General features: G+C 35.9%; 1 protein-coding gene across 7 annotated transcripts in view; it reads right to left on the bottom strand.

The window, feature by feature from the left end:
- Positions 1-18,285, bottom strand: part of ZNF148 (zinc finger protein 148) — a 132,722-nt gene that overhangs the window by 11,751 nt on the left and 102,686 nt on the right. For all 7 annotated transcript variants that reach the window (XM_079767155.1, XM_079767150.1, XM_079767152.1 and 4 more), the window contains 2 exons: positions 11,384-11,507; positions 10,170-10,253 (listed from right to left, as the gene is read on the bottom strand). In XM_079767155.1, coding sequence (XP_079623281.1) covers positions 10,170-10,253; positions 11,384-11,507 — 208 coding nt within the window. The remainder of the gene's footprint in view (positions 1-10,169; positions 10,254-11,383; positions 11,508-18,285) is intronic.

The following is an 18,285-nucleotide window of genomic DNA, read 5'->3' as shown; positions in this document are numbered from 1 at the left end:
CTTTCTATCCATTTCATTCAGCTTCTAGTCTTAATGTATTGTTCATAAGTTCAGGCCCTCATCAGAGTATGATAGTGGCGCTCCTAAGAAATCTAATGAGAGCAGTTGTTTCAATGAGGACGAAAAAATAATGATTAAGATTAGTTTCAGAAGTTACTTTCCTGAAGTGGAAAAAAAGTATTAATAGCTAATTAATTAATCTAAACACAAACACTAATTAGCAAATAAATTCATATTGTTACCAAAGTAGTAGCTTCAAATCACAATTAAGCACAATAATGATTTAATGTAAAGTTTAAGTTTATACACAATATTCAGGAACACATTTACCACCTAAGAACTGTCATCCAAAATGTAAAAACAATGCATATGTAACAGCTTGGAAATACAAAACATTACATGAAACACGAGGGGCAAAATGATAAAAAATGCTGTTATTCTGCTAAAATGGCCATTGTCTATTTCTTGGTTGCAATCTTTCTCTTTTTAGTATCATAAAAAGCTAGGTAACACTGGATAGCCACTAAGCAAATTCTCCTACTAAATAATAACCCAGAAGTCTCAGAAATAAAGCAGATCATCAAGCAATGTTTTTGGTAGGTAGCCTCCATCCCTCTCTGTAACAATCATTCTCTTCTCTACCCTTGCTTAGCATCTCCTAAACAACAACCCCTCAAATGTCTCCTGCCTAGTCCCTAACATTTAGGTCCATGGCTTCTGCCTAACAAAAACCTCTGCATTTGTCACTGAATTCTAAAATTTTAAAATAATCTTTAAGTTCCAAGTTCCTGAGTCCACTGTCCATTTCTCATACAATAAAATGTCTTAACTAGATGGTATATTTTTCTACAAGGACAATGTTAGATCTTCTCAAGACTCTAGAATTACAGGTGATCAGACTCAGTGTCTCTACCCTCTACCCTATGATAAAGAACTAAAAGGTAGGTGAAGTAGGCAAGAACATATCTGATTTATTCTTAGGGATGAAGAGAATTCCTCCATTAGATAAGCATAACAGGCCTATGCAGAATACTATTTCGTTTCAAAAAATAGTAGTCATTGTGTTGCTCTCTTTGTGTTGGCATTCATTTTATTTTTCATAACAGCACTTTTTAAAATTTTAAGTAATTAATTTACAATCTGGTCAATTCCCCAAAATAATTCATTGAAAGTTCACATAATATATTTTCTGGAATAATTAAAAATGCACACTGAAAGTTTTTGCTCAACAGCATTCTTTAAGCACCCTTAGAAAGTCAAAATCAGGCCTGCTGGAGTGGCTCAGTTGGTTGAGTGTTGTCCTGTGCACTGAAGGGTTGCCAGTTTGATCCCCAGTTGGAGCACGTATGGAAGGCAACCAATTGATGTTTCTCTCTCTCTCTTTCTCTCTATATGTCCTCAGGTGAGGCTTAAAAAAAGGAAGTCAAAATCAAAACAGATAATAAAACATAGGTAAGTAAAAAGCCATTAAAGACCTTTCAAAAATTTACAGAGGGATAAAATTATATGGGGAAAGAAATGACTAAACTTTTGGTTATTTTGTCTATCAGCTTTTTTTATACCGCTGTGAGGAGACAACACAGAGCTCTACAGGAAATAGAATAGGAAGTACTCGCATCAATGATCAATGATGCAAACAGCAAAAAAGTGGAATGGGAGACAAGATGGATATAGAAATAACTACATTAGGATGTCAAACCCTATGACCTACATTCCCTTCAGTGCACAGGACAACACTCAACCAACTGAGCCACTCCAGCAGGGCTGATTTTGACTTTCTAAGGGTGCTTAAAGAATGCTGTTGAAGTGAGATTCTCTCCAAAAGATCTACAGAAGAGCAAAACAAGTTACAAAATATGTAGAAGCTATTATCATCATTGTGGCTGCTTTCAAAGAAAGTCAAGACACTCATAAAATTCAGATGGGGGATGAAAACATTTGATCTTTTTTGAAAAATAGGAACTCTTCAAAGATAACATCTAAACATCTTAAAAGTATCCAGAAAAAGAATGAATTACCTTGATAAATTTAATTTCCCTAAATATCCTAAATTCTATTTCTTCATCATAACTGTGTCCAAATCAGATAGTACATTTTGTCAGCCACTCTTCCACCAAAGGCCCAAATAAAATGTATGAATTCTGAGTTTGTGCCATTAAAAGTCAGTCAAATGAAAAACTTTATCAACAACAAAAAATTTTGTCGTCAGCCAATCCAGACATTTGAAACTTTAACGAATTCAAGATTTGAAAGACATAATCAACATTCAATTGGGTTCTGAAATAATAAGTAGAAGTAGCTACCAAATGGCAGCTTCAAATATTGGAGAATCCTGAAGGTCTTCAGGCATTTGAGTTAAAGGAAGTAACTGGGTGTTTTCCCTAAAGAATATGGTGTGAAAGGATTTGTAAAACAAAGCATTAGATCTAGACTCAAATGTCTTATGCTTTATCTTTTGTAGAATGTAAAATAATTTGGGGAGCAGGGAAGGAAGTTCCCATATTAAAGGAAGGCAAACTAACAAATGAAAGAGTAAAGAAACTTACTTTTGTTCTAGACTAACCATGTTTTTTAACGTGCAAAAATACTTTTTTAAAAAATCCAAAACATCAAAATAAAAAACTACTCTGAGAGTAATTTTTTTGTAAATTAGGATATCCTGTTAAAGTTAAATTTGGGTTGTCCTTTTTCAGCTTTTCTGAAAATTAGTGCATCCTATACTGTTCAAAAATGAAGGAAGATCCAAAGTCCAGAAAACATAACTTCCTTTGTTTCACTGTACTATTCAGTGGTTTCCAAGTTTTACCTGCTGCCCATAAACTGGTCAAAACTGAAGTAATACGACATTCCTTGAAGCTTAACAAGGTTTCATTTGTTTAAATTTTAAGTAAACTTGACTAATAAATTTGCAATTGCCAGCATAAATTATAATTTTTCATATTAATTATAGCTAACAAAACAGTTAACAAATTTCCAGTTTTCTTCACAAAACAATAATATTCTTCCAACAAGGGAGTTAAATGCCCTGGTATTTTATAATACTTACAGGATGTTTGATACTCCTTAGACGGGCATCAAGGAGTATCAAATATAACAATATAACTCTAAAATCAAGCCTTCTAGTCTTAATCTCCTCATTACTACTCTACCCACTCCTTTCTGCTCTACTCAGAATGGCCATTTACATGTTGTCCTTCTTGCCTGTGTTCACCCCATACCAGCTGGAATTTGTTCTTATTCCTACATCCTCAGTCTTCATTTCAGGCAGGCATACCCAATAACCCACAAGCCATAAGGCCAGGTCCAGAAGTGACTGCTCTTACCTGAACAAAATAAAAACCTCTATATTTAAAACCAAAAGTTTTTGTGAGCTTAAAATGTTCTTGGTGCTAGATCTACCCTTTCAATAGCATACTGGTTAAAGGCATGAACTTTGAAGACCTGGACTGTGCCATTAACCAGTTGTGTACACTGAGGTAAGTCACTTAATCATTTTGACCCATAAGTTTTCTTATCTGTAAAAAATAAAATAAAATAATAATAATAATAATAATAATAGTCCCTTTCTCCCAAGACTGCTGTGAGGACAAAGATAGTTTATGTACTGTGGTTAATAGAGTGCTTAGCAGAGAATAGGTACTCAATAAATTTGACAGTACTATTAGGTTTGTGATAATGATGACTTCTTAGGAATTTCTGGCACCTTTTCCCCCCACTCAAACATACTATTTATTTTGTTAAAGTCAAGCACTATTGAGAGGTAAGTAGTAAGTGTCGAGCATGAAATCTGTGCACATTTCCCACAGTGAACTGCAGGATAGAAGCCACAGGCAATAGCCCTAACTGAAATCTTGCTAATACAGAGCATTCTGCAGCTGAGCTATGACAAGGGTAAGGAATCAGGAATTTCTAGTTTTCAAACTATTTTGAAGTACCTGCCTCCATCTGGTTCTTCATCTAGTATATCTGACACTCTGCTTGTCTTGTTATCCAGCATCTATAATTATCCTGATGTCTGCTTGTCTGACTGATTTTTAAGTTGCTACTCTGTGTGTTTCTGAATTGATGTCTACCACCAATTTACCTATCCCTTCCCAAAGATTCCCAACATCAGTACACCCCCGACTTTTCTCCTGGTCCTGGCTTCCGTCATCCTTCTGCTCTACTGCCTACAGTTCCTGTGATGACACTTGACTCCCACGTAACACAGGGTAGTAATTACAAAATCTAAATCTACCTCACAGGGCCAGTACGTTCTACCTCTTCCATGAAGCCACCAAGCTGAATCCTCAATGGTCTAATTCATCTCAACTGCTAAAGCACCAGTTCTGTACTACTTTATAGGATTTGTCAAGTTGTGAATCACAATTCACTCAATGATGAATTGTCAAAACAAAATGGTAAGCAATTAAAAAAAAATACTGGCACTATAAACTAATAAAGAACATTTTACATGAATCTGAGGGAACGGTTACTCACACACACAAAATATACATAGACACTTAACTGAAAACTAGGCAACTTTCATTATAAAGCCTGATTCTCCACATTTCAGTTCTAATGCATAATGTTAAAATAGAGTTAATTTTCTGGATGAGTTCCACCGCCCCCCCCCCAAAAAAAACACAACAACACAGAAAACCTTTAAGTATGGTACAGTGTTTTATTTATAGGTGTATGTATGATTTCTTTTTTATCTTTACTAAGACGTTTTGTTATATAGTGTGCAATTTTTATGTGTAATCAAATCTTTCCGTGTAAATTATTAACAGAGGAAAGAAAACTCTGGTTTCTGAAAGCTTTGTTAAAGCAGAGAATGTCAGTCACAGCAATCTGTACCTCCCTGCTTAACCTTTCTTGGCAAGCTCTCTCCAAGCTTCAGCAGTCACAATGCCAGGAGCTCACAGTATAGGCCACGCTCTCAGCAGCACAAACAGGATTCAGTTCTTTCATCTTCCAAAGAATTAAACCCTAACGAGGTCTGTAACATTTTCTTTTAATAAGACTACTTCATTAGAGCCAATAAACCATAAACTAGGGTACCAAAATAACGAGAGGAAAACCACAATTTATAGTAATAACCGAACCATACCGAAGGAAATACAAAGTGTTGAGCTAACTAAGTCAAGGGTGAATCAACATTCTCTCTGACTCCACCCACTAGCCCAACTGGTTTAAAAAATAATAATGCAGCTGGGGGGTGGGGGTGGGTTTACAAAAAAGGAAAAAATAATAATGCTATTATTCAGCTATTTAACATAGTTGTGAGCAAAAATCATAGTCAAGAAGAAAAGGGATAATATATGTTTTTAGACATGAAACATGCTTACTTAGAAGATGTTTTCTAGTGTTTCTTACTACATTTTTAGCTATAAAATTGTACATATTTGAGAACTAAACCCTTAAAAAAACTTTTTGGGAAAAGAAACCTAAAGTATATGTCTAATTCTAAATTATTTGGCTTATTTTCAAAATCCCTTTCATTTTTTGGAGGATTTATAAAATCAATTTATAAAAACTTCCCTATATACAGAAACAATTTAATAACATTTTTACTAATGAAATAAGTACTCTTTAGAGGAATTCAGAAAATTAAAATACTGAAAATTATACTTAAGTTCTTTACTCCTCAAACCCACACTCCCTCCCCCATGGCAATACGACTGGCTTTTCCTTACAGTAAGTAAAATGATGGCAAGATTTTTCTCTAGAAAACAACATAACTGGGTATATGTCATTCTAACCTTTCTTCTATATATGCATTTGAAAATGCAGAAGAAAAGGCACCTTAGATAAAAGTACCTGATCACAAAGCAAATAGTCCAGTGATGATGAATGTTTAACCTTTGTGTGTACCTGAGCAGTAATTCTGACCCTAAACAAAATGATCGATTAGGATCATTATGTTCAACCTTCACTTCAAGTCCTCACCTACTCTCCCATATCCCCAAACATATCGTAAGCAAAAGATCTACAATATATTCACAAGACAAAAATCTCCCATAACTGCCAAAAATAGCAATCCCAAGGATATTTGCATTTTGACAGTTTTCAATGCCTTAAGCTAAAGAAATAAAGCTTTATCCAGAATTTCAGAGATCAGCCTTGGGATGAAAAAGTACTCTCGCTTAAAGTGGTATTTCATAGGCTAGCCTAAATTTAGGAAAGAGAAGGAAGTTACAGTCTGTACAGACTGAGTTTAAAATTTCTATTTGAAAACCAAATCAAGCTAGGTTCTTGGTTTTTAAAAGCCATAGAGAATTTCTTTATTGGTGGCAAGAGCAGCCAACCAGGTAATGATTTTTAATCATGTTGCAAATGGAGAGAGAATGGGCTTGGGGGCTGGGAGACTGGAGGAGACAGTGTAATAAGACCTAAAAGGATGAGGGAGGCCATAAGGAGAGTAGAGCCTGTAAAAACTGGTAGTTCTTCTCAGCACACAACCTTTGAGGATCAGTTCATAGGTGACTCATTATCTTCTTTACAATTTAAAATAGATAAACATATGCAAATAAAAAACATATGCAATAACTACTTCAATACATTCTTCTAAACTAAGAGCCTACAGAGAGAAAGACTTGACATGGGCAAACTTAAAGGCAGGATGCCCCTCCAAAAACAAAAGCCATTTAAAACATGAAAGAACAGTAAGAACAAAAAATTAAAAATGGAACTGCCATTTGACCCAGTAATCCCACTTCTAGGAAGATATCCCAAGAAATCAGAAACATCAATCAGAAAAGACATATGCACCCCTATGTTCATAGCAGCACAATTCACAATAGCTAAGATTTGGAAACAGCCCAAGTGCCCATCAGCAGATGAGTGGATTAAAAAACTGTGGTACATCTACACAATGGAATACTATGCTGCTATAAAAAAGAAGGAACTTTTACCATTTGCAACAGCATGGATGGACCTGGAGAGCATTATGCTAAGCAAAATATGCCAGTCAGAGAAAGATAAATATCACATGATCTCACTCATTGTGGACTATAATCCTATATAATAAAGAGGTAATATGCAAATTGACTGTCACGCCAACACACAAGATGGCCACCCCATGTGGTCAAAGATGGCCACTCCCACATGGACACAAGATGGCCACCACAAAATGGCCAGAAGGGGAGGGCCATTGTGGGTCATCAGGCCAGCAGGGGATGGCAGTTGGGAGGGACCAGGCCTGCAAGGGAGGGCAGTTGGGGGCGATCAGGCCGGCTGAGGAGAGCAGTTAGGGGTGACCAGGTCAGCAGGGGAGGGCAGTTAGGGGCAACCAGGCCTGCAGGGGAGGGAAGTTGTGGGGGGACCAGGCCTGCAGGGGAGGACAGTTGGGGGGGACCAGACCCGCAGGAGAGGGCAGTTGGGGGGGACCAGGCCTGCAGAGAAGGGTAGTTGGGAGGGACCAGGCCTGCAGGGGAGGGCAGTTGGGGGGGACCAGGCCTGCAGGGGAGGGTAGTTGGGGGGGACCAGGCCTGCAGTGGAGGGCAGTTGGGGGCAACCAGGCTGGCAGGGGAGGACAGTTCGGGGCAATCGGGCCAGCAGTTAGGGGCGACCAGGCTGGCAATGGAGGGAAGTTAGGGGTGACCAGGCCAGCAGGGTAGGGCAGTTGGGAGCAACCAGGCCTGCAGGGGAGGACAGTTAGGGGTGACCAGGCCTGCAGGGGAGGGCAGTTGGGGGTGACCAGGCTGGCAGGGGAGGGCAATTAGGGACAATCAGGCTGGCAAGGGCAATCGGGCCAGTAGGGGAGCAGTTAGGTGTCAATCAGGCTGGCAGGGGAGTGGTTAGGGGGTGATCAGGCTGGCAGGCAGAAGCAGTTAGGGGCAATCAGGCAGGCAGGCAGGCAGGCGAGCAGTTGGGAGCCAGCAGTCTTGGATTGTGAAAGGGATGTCCCACTGACATCCCTCAAGGGGTCCCAGATTGGAGAGGGTGCAGGCTGGGCTGAGGGACACCCCCCCCCCCCCCCCCGTGCAAGAATTTCGTGTACCGGGCCTCTAGTGAACAACATAAACTGATGAACAAAAATAGATCCAGAGACAGGGAAACACCGAACAGACCGTCAAACCTCAGAGAGAAGGCGGGGGGTGGGGGGGGCAGGTGTAGGAAATCAACCAAAGACTTGTGTACATGCATATTAGCATAATCAATGGACACGGACACTGGGGCAATGGGGGCTTGTCCTGGGGGTGGGAGTGGCCGGGGAGGGGTTGATGGGGGAAAAAGGAGACATATGTAATACTTTAAACAATAATAATTAAAAAAAGATACCCCATGGCCTAGCACAGTTGTTTCCCCAAACAGTGAGATGACAGGATTGTGACCAGCACTTAAAAACAAATTTACTAGAACAAAATAGAAAACAGCAGAGCGCGCGCAATAAGAGTAAGCACTGTTTCAAAATCTTTTTTTCAGGTTCCCTCTCTCTCTCCCTCTCTCTCCTGGGCCTCCTATAGTTTTTGTGTGTTGCCTTCCCCATGTAACCTTTAACAGAGCACATTTAGCTCTTCCTCAGGGCACAATAGCATTTTGTATAAAACTCTACACCACTTATTACAACACAATGCCTGTTCATATACATATATGCCTCTACCATTAGAATGTAAACTCCAAGGAAACTTCCTTGTATGACCTCTGTATTTCTAATATCTAAAAAATACTGAAGACTGAAGGCTGAGTAACATTTTGTTGAATGAATGAGTCATCAAAATCTAATAGGTATTAAGAACATACCAAAATAGTTAACCATTTTCACTTATCATTATCTAATCAGGTTTTATTACTATATAGAAATTTAACTGTAAGTCATAATAAAATCAAAGAAGTTGTTCTTTTTCCAAAAGTGCCTAGTATACTCCCTTCCATCTGGAAGTGATAAATAAATGTCTACTTAAGAAACTGAAATGGTTGGTGTGCATAATAACCTCTGAAAAGTAGAACATCAAAGCATACAGATATGCTGCATAGCTGAAGTTTTATTTCAGGACATCAGCCACATTCACGCTTCTTGTTAGGGGCAAAGAAAGGTAAGGAAAGTTATTGGGCAGAAAAGGTTGCTTTTCTACATGACAAACTGTTTAAGGCTCCCCTTTCACAGGTACTGCAAGTACCACGAGAACACATCTAAATAACAACACCAAGCAGGTACTTGCTTGAGTACTCAATATAGAGAAATATGAAGAACTTCAATATTTTTCATATTCATATACTATCACCATCATTCTCAATTCTATTAAATGTAAGAATTAAAGTTATACAAATTAACCAACTCCACTTTTATAATATCACAGAAAGCAAAACAATGAAAATAAATTCTAAAGAAAAACTTTTTACCATGTTTAGAGACCTCAAAAATCAAAAGTTAATAGTCTACTAAATCAAGATTACATATAAAACTAGTAAAAAATAAATAAATAAATGTTTGCTCTAATATGGGTTCCTGCCCATCCACTGTGGCTCAGTGATTTAGCACCAACCTATGAACTCGGAGGCGAGGGTTCGATTCCTGGTCAGGGTACATGCCCAGATTGCAGCTCAATCCCCAGTTTGGGGCGTGCAGAGGCAGTCAATCAATGATTCTCTCACATCACTGATGCTTCTATCTTTCTCTCCCTCTCCCTTCCTCTCTGAATAAAAATATTTTTAAGTAAATAAATAAAGTGGGTTCCTTTACATTGACCTTCCGAAATATGTTTCTAAATCATTAACAACTTAACAGAAAAACTGACAGTTTCCAACTTATTAGAATTACAACTTTCTTGATATAGCAAGGTAAATACGTGAAATAGTAAGAAAAAAGTGGTATTGCTATCTTAGGGATCAGACATTTTGCTCCTGTCCCCAATAAATGAAAATGATAATTTTACCTACTATAAACTTATTAAACATCTAAGGAAACAGCTATTTCACAAAAACTTCCTTTTGTCACTTTAAAATTATTTTAAGTTATTAGAAACCATATTTCAAGGTAATTATTGGGCTTGGACACTAAAGCCAAGTCTTAATAGTTAACATTGATTTATTAAAAGAAAAAAAAAAAGATGAGCTATGATATATACTCTTTAGAAACAAAACCAATCAATGAAAGTGGCAACAAGCTGTTGTTACTCATTAAAAATCCTTCCCTAATCTGAAATGGTAATTTTAATGACCCTAGTAAGGGTGGCAACACTCACCAGTATGAATCTTCTCATGTCTCTGTAGCAGGTACTTCTGTATGAAACGCATGTCACATTGACTACATTGAAATGGTTTTTCGCCTTAAAATAATTTCACATCCACAAATTAGTTACTGGATAAAACACAGTTTATAGTTACTATTTATGAGGAAAGATAAATCTTAGAAGCTCAAATTCTGGAAAATTCCAAATTATCCATATAAATGTTTTAAATTGTTCATTAATTTAACAGAATTTTACAAGTTACCTAGTGTCTTAAATAGCTTTTCTTCCTTTTTTATCTGCAGAAGACCCACCCACATTGTTCTCTGTGGCCAACCATCACTTTATGCCTTACTTATTTTCTGCAGAACCTTCAGCACTTTCTAAACATCCTTTAAAAAAATCCTGCACCTTCAAATGTCTCCTCTCTGCTGGAGCTTGTCCTTCTAAGGAAAGTATTCTTTGGTCTGCTCTGTGCAAAGAAACTTTCCAGAAATCCTGAAACCTTCCTTTACTTTTCCCCCTTCATTTACCACACCTTCTTGAAAGAGAAGTTGTCCTGTAAAACTCTTCACTACCCACTTGTGCTTTAACTCTACATTCTACTTTCTTAAAAGCTACTCATTATCTCCTTGCTATTTATTCTAATGTGTTTATTTCTCAGGTCTCTATCCTCTCTGAAGGTTGTACTATTGTTGATCATACTCTGGTATCCTATTTTTGCCTTCTGGGACAACAGTATTTTCCTAGTTCATCAAAATGACCTTATTACTTTCTCCCCCACCATCCTCTTAATTCAATCTACATGTCTAATCTGTTCCCACAAAGATCTGGTCTTTTAGTTCTGCCCTCAAAACTTCATGTTTTTAATTATCATTTTTAATCTTCGATTCCCAAATTCATATTTCAAACTCTATCTGGATGTCTTGCCTAGAAAAATAAATGCTGACATGCTTTCAATAATACATTCTTTAACTGTTTCTCTAGCTAAAATGAACACATTAAGCCAAATAAGTGTCCAATTAAGATTAGTTAATATTGCACATACATGCTAATTATTTTCTCATTTAAAGTTTTCCCTGGTTTCCTTCCGACATTCTGGCCTTATGAAATCTCTAATTTGAAATGCCAGGTTAGCTATGGTCTTAGGAATGAATGACATTTACACAATGATGAAAATAGCAAAGATAATTTTAATGGCCATAAGCCCATTTTAATTCAAGAAATACCTGTATGAATGAAGACATGTCTCTGTAAGTGATAGTTCGTTCTAAAGGCAGCATTGCAGTGCTCACAAACGTGAGATTTAGGGGTTTTCAAACCAAGTGATCCATCCTCATTTATTGTAAGAATCTAGTCCAAAAAAAAAGGCAAAAACAAAAGAAAGAAGTTTTAAAAATGTAACACTAATTTATAAAAATGATAATGCCTTTTAATGCAAACAATGGTCACCAATGATTATGAAATATTTTTTTCCTAAGAATTTTGAAAAGGCTGTTAGAATAATGTTATCATTAACTGTAAAGAACAGTGTGACTCAGAATGGGTAAAGATCACTAATAAAACCTTAGAAGCTAGTTCTCCAACGCTGATGTCTATGAGTGCGTAAGTGTTCTGTTAGCGTGAGTTTTATTTTATTTTCAATTTCAAATTCTCACATATGCAGAACAAAAGTCTTATGTTTTAGAAATAGTGTAAATATCAATCAGTATATTACTGGTTAAATAAGTAACGAAAATGTATACAATTTAATATTACATGGCCATAAAGTAAAATGAGAAAGCTATTACTTATATGGAAAGAGGTCCAGGATTTACTAAGTTAAAAAAAAGCAAGTTTTGCTCTAGTGAGTTTGGCTCAATGGATAGAGCATCAGCTTGACTAAAGGGTCCTGGGTTTGATTCCAGTCAAGGGCATGTACAGGCTCCATCCTGGGGCACATGCGGGAGGCAAACCAATCGATGTGTCTCTCTTATAGCAATGTTTCTCTCTCTGTGTTTTCCTCCCTCCCTGCCATTCTTTCTATAAATCAATGGAAAAACATCCTCGGGTGAGGATTAACTAACTAACTAAATAAATAAATATAAAAAGCAAGGTTTAGAATCCAGTATATAATTCTTCTATTTTTGTATATGAGAGTAATATACAGGTATATATATATTTTGTTTGTATATACATAAAAACTACTTGAGAAGGAAGTACATAAAATGTATATAACCTCAGTTGTGGTGGCTGGGGAACATGGCAGGTAGGAGATAAGGTGGGAGAGCGACTTTACACTGAACATATTTAATACACTTTTCTAAACCAACATAAATGCTGACCTATTACATTTTCCTCTTTTTTTTTTTAAGATGAGAACCAAGTTTTCAAGTCATCCAAGGATAGAATTTAGAGTCTGGTTCAATCCAGCATCTCTAAGGTTATTCTAGGACTACTAAACTATTATTAAGCATATTCCTAAAAATATTTGTTAGATAAATAAATTTGAATGGGTAAGGGAAAGGAAGATAGTTGACAAAGAAATCAACCTTATCTCCCTGGGCTTCTTAAGGTTGAGAATATTTTGGTCTGGACAGTGCCACAGAGAAGCCACATTTAGGCTTCATGTATTCCAATTTATCAACCATTTGTTCAACGAGCAACATTTTACTGCCTCCCTCATCGGACAAGTGGCAGAGTGAAAATAATCAATGATCCCTTTCTTGTTACTGAGGAGAGAAGGAAGATGGCAGAACATGATTTGAAGAGAAGCAAATGAAACTAGGAGGTAAGATGAAGAGGAGCATGGCAAGTGAGAGGCAAGCAATATTGGAAGTGGGGGCATATAGAGTGGGAGCGGAGGAACTGTGTCCACACAGGGTGGGGAAATCTAGGAAACTGATTAAGGCCTGTAAATACACAGCTAAGATCACTTCCCAACCCTAGAAAAAGGGAGTAGGTAAGGAAAAAAGGTTTTAAACTTTTTAAAATATTTTTTTACTTTAAATTTAGGAAGACAATTCACCCACACTGTATGTAAATCAATGGTAATTATAATGCAAATTATACAGGGCACTTGGTTTCTGGGCAAACTGCCAATGTGGTCAACAATGCTTCCAAGTTTATGCACAAAAGTCAGAGGGAAACATTTGGCAGGGGAACGGAAGTGGGTGTCACAGCTTCCTGAAGAGTCAGTGAGAATGAAGTTTCAACTCTAGTCAGTTAAAAATTTTTTCAAGCCTTCTAAGTCACAAAATAATATGCAAGTTAACATTGTGCAAAACAACAACAAAAACACAGAAAGTTTTAAAATATGACTCAAAATATTTCTAACTTAAAAAAAAAAATTAAGCATTTCATATTAAATAGAACTAAAACAATATATTTTGGTATTTTTTCACATATGTTGATAAACAAGAAGATCCATGTTCAAAAAAAAAAAAGGCAGTTCAATAGCTTTCTGTGGCATACACAGCTACTGCAAGGAAAGGTTTTGTCAGGAACAAATCTGGCCCAAGTTTCTTAATGTGAAACGGATGTGATCCTAGTCAATACAAAGCCCTTTTATGAAGAGTTAAGGAGTTCTAGGTCATTGTTGTCTGTCACTAGAGATAATGCTGCCTTTCATTGTGGATTCAAGCCTTAAGTCAAGGTGGATTTTATGGATGAAACAGCTAACACTGGCTTGTGAACAGCAGACTAAAAAATCTAGCATATTTATAAAGTTCAAAGACAGAAAAATCAAATTCTTAGGCATTTTATATTTAATTACCTTTTTTTTCCTTTTCTTTTTAGACTACAGTAACAAATATCTTTGCATAAAGGACAAAAAGTAAAATTCAACTTGCCTCAGAATACCACCAGTGCCTCCTCAAATTTGTAATCTGTTTTAAATGTAACTACCTAATTTTGTCTGTTTTACTCACCACTATAAACTCAATGTCCAAAACGGTGTCTGGAACATAGTGAGACCCTATACATGTCTACTGATGTGGTTACCTGCTATCCATACCAAACATCCTCACAAGCTTACCAGTTTATTCTTAAAATTTTTTGCAAGAAGTTAATACTTTTCAATTTTTCTGAGTCACTAAGTAGTGCCACAGAGAGGTGAGTATGCAAAGAACAAAGTCCCTTAGTGGAACAGAAGTGGCAAATCGATACAGGCAAAATTTTCTTCCTTGGTATAGATTTATTTAGCTTCTTTTTTCTTGTTCACACCCCCTTTTTCCAGATCTTTTAGTAGAATGTGATTGCTTTTCCTTTTCACTTCAACAAAAGAACATTACAACTGAAGAATTTGAAATTTAAATCCTAAGGTGTCTGTTATATCTCCACATGATTTATCTTGCCTCCTGTCACTGATACTTTTGAAAAAAATGGTATATAATAAAGAACAAGTAATCAGGCTTTATCAAGAGTGGAGAGATTAGAAATAGTCTAAATAATACTCAACATGCTGGTATTTTTCTTAATTGTTTAATAAATTTAAAATAGAAATTTTCACTGTCAAATGGAACTCAACTAATCTGCTCTTTATCTCATGGTCCATTAGAAGGTATGTTTTTGTTCTGAGCCAAATGTGTTCCCAGCTAGTTACCTATTCATATATAGTGACTTATCTTAAATAATATACCAACTTTAGTCAGACAACGCACTAAACTCTGCCTATTCGATTCAGAGATTTTTCTGTCCTCCCATGTCAGTGCCATTGAATAACTGAAACCTGACACCCCGCAGTGAGAAGTTTTGCTCTCTTAAAAGGTAGAGGAGATTTTCCCATTCTATGCTAAATATACTACAACTATGAACTACTAAAATCATTAAAGCATATTTTAAACTAATAATTATAAATTTTATCATACATTCTTAAATCAATCTAAATCTCTAAACTACCAAAAGACAATTTAGAAAAAATAGTTTAAATTTCTCACCTACTATCAGTTATTTTACTGAAAGGGGTGGGAAGAGAGATCTTTTAAAATTCTCTTTATTCTTCAAATCCAAATAGAAATGGAAGAACAATTCATCCCCAAAGTCATACGATAAAATAGCAAAGTCAGACAGAGCAATTGCCACCATATTTTAACCGTCTTAGTTATCTCTAAAATCCCATCCTCACATTGTCACTTTCTTTCATTCTTCAGGATTTTTATTGTCTCTCAATAGTAGATTTTACAAATTACCAAATTTCGTTTTTAAATGGCAAGTTTCTGACAGTGCCAGAACATGAAATAAATGGTATCATAAGCATGGGAGGTATAATAACAGATGTTCGACATAACAACCCTGAATTTTAGAAAAGGCTCTGTTTCTCACGTTTTCTAAATATTAGTCAGAAAAGTATGTGACATTTTTAAAGAAAGATTTGAATCAAATATTTTTAAATTGAAGTAGTTCTATGAAAAAAAATTGTTTACTAAGAATATATAACTCCATGGGAAAATTATATAAATAAAATACTAATACCTTCTTTTACTAATTTTCTTCATTTTTCTCTTAAGTATTATTTCCTATTTCCACCCCCAGTTTACAATCAGTACTTCATCTTCAAAGCCACTTCTTCCACAATCACATTAGCATATAAGGACAATATATGAAAAATGCCTAGTATATCTACTTCTCTGCTGCTTTTAATTAAATTTTCCTCATTTTATATCATTCAATTTTAAATCTTTTTTATATTAAAATCACAAATCTTTCCTGGGAACCAATGATGTATAATAAATTGCCAGTAAAGGATACTCTATATAATTTATAATCAGTTTTATTTGTGGACTATGCTCTTCCTTCCTGAGTTCAGCCTAACTTGGAATAATCAATTTCTATTCGGACTACCTACAGTGTTATAACAAACAAACCCAGTTCCTTTATTTGGAAAGAGATCCTGGCATATCATAGACATGAAAATTATTTGTTGACAGAAAAAAAAGGAGATACATTTCAAAATAAGGAGAAGTAATTTAAAAGTACCCTGCTCTATTTCTTTAAATTACTAGGGATTTTGAAAGACCTATAAAATGTACACAATACTGGATTAAGAAAATATTGTTATATTTTACTGAAAAGGATTCTTAGAGTTCATCGTTAACTCAATAATCCTCACAAAATCTTCTGTGGTGGAAATTGTTATCTCCTAAGCACCTAACAAGTCAATAGCATAGTCAGATGATAATACCTCATTTTCTCCAAAAACTTCTAGTATCAAGACTTGAGATTCTCAAACTGTAACATAAATCGCAATCACCTTGGACTCTAAAGTATAAATGGAAATCCACTGAATAAGAACCACTAGGGATGGGGCCTGAGTATATAACTGGAAAATCTCTACAGGTAATTCTAATGCAGTCAGGATGGAGAGCCACTGACATGAATGCACTGAGATGGAATTAAGTCCACTGAGACTTTCCACACATTTCTAATAACTTTAGTGCTCTGTAGTCCTAATCCACAGCAAAACAAAAATAGACTAAAAGGGGCAATGGAATATAATGTTAAGTGGCCACATAGGTATAACAATGTAAAAATAAACAGCATGTCATTAAGGAATGAGACAGCTAAGCTATTATAAGCAGTCAAGAAACAAAATCTAGCAGTCAATAGTTTACAGGATAAGGGGGGAAAAGCCCTAATGTCTCGGTCCTCCCAGAGGGCTTATTACAACACATACATAAAAAATGTTTACAACATCAACTCTATGACACTAAAAGCTGAGTCATGTTCAAATGCACTATATTTAAAAAGAAAACAACACATTAAAGATTTCCATCAAAGTGGCTAAAATAAAATTAAGCTTGACATTTAAAAGTGACAAGCTTTTTGCCCTAGCCGGTTTGGCTCAATGGATAGAGCGTCAGCCGTCAGACTGAAGGGTCCCGGGTTCGATTCCGGTCAAGGGTACATGCCCAGGTTTCGGTTGCCGGCTTGATCCCCATAGGGGGCGTGCAGGAGGCAGCTGATCAATGATCCTCTCTCATCACTGATGTTTCTATCTCTCGCTCCCTCTCCTTTCCTCTCTGAAATCAATAAAAATACATTAAAAAAAATAAAAATGACAAGCTTTTATTATGTGAAAAATTTACTTTCATAAAACACCTTATTCCATGATAGTATCTAATAACTTGACCTAGATAACATTCCCTAACTTGATTACCTTCTTCTTTTACAGACATGATTCCAAATGGATTTTGGCACCTTTCCAAGTATCAAATCTACTACCTTAAGATGACTAAATTTTTCCATATGACAAAAGCTAAGAAAGCAATTAAAATCCATGGCAGCTGAAGATGACTTAACAATACAATACTTCACACCACAAAGCTTATCTGGAAGGGAGCCACATTTATATGGATATTAGAAGCTCTGATATTTTTACTGGAATTCTATCACACATTACTTTAGTAGTAGTTGATGTACAGATCCCCAATCTAACGTGACACATATCAAAGTATTCATAATGGCAAAATTCAAGATTTGGGAAAGGTGCTGGGGTAGAGTGGAGTCTTCTAACCATAATAAAAAATAATTCTTTGATAAATTTCAAGTTATTTTTAAGAAACGTAAAACAAGCAGCACGCTGATTTATAAACATGAGATACGCTTTCCTTGCTTTTCATACAAAAGGGCAGAAAGAGTTTAATGAAAAATCAGAAGTACGAATTTTAAACACATGCCTGAGAAAATAGGAAATAACTCATTGGCTATGCTTCAAAGTCCCAAAACTCCAGATACAAAAACCATTTATCTGGAGACTGCAGACCTGTGTTGAAAGCAGTCCACAACCACCTTCTGTCCCACTATATGCAACATGTCAAAACAATTTTAAAATAATTCATTTTGTTATTCTCACACCCCTGTCTGTTATACATTATTTCTGGTCATTTCACCTTCCTAAGAATTCCCTGAAAAGACTGGCCCCAAATACCTTCTTATATAAAATATACTTAGAGTAGGCCAAATATTTCATCTAGCAAATGCAGAGATTATATAAATACTAAAATAATACCTTTAGATATTAAAATAATACATTATAAACAAATTTATCTCAAATAAAAAGCAAAATAGCTTAAACTTTCTAAAAATCTGATCTATACTTAGAAACACCTAGAACAAACTACCAAATACACTCTACTATAAGATAACAGTCTGT

This window comes from Cnephaeus nilssonii (assembly GCF_951640355.1).
Source record: "Cnephaeus nilssonii genome assembly, chromosome: 3".
Taxonomy (NCBI): Eukaryota; Metazoa; Chordata; class Mammalia; order Chiroptera; family Vespertilionidae; genus Cnephaeus; species Cnephaeus nilssonii.
The sequence above is the reverse complement of the archived record's forward strand: the minus strand, read 5'-3'. Positions and strand labels throughout refer to the sequence as shown.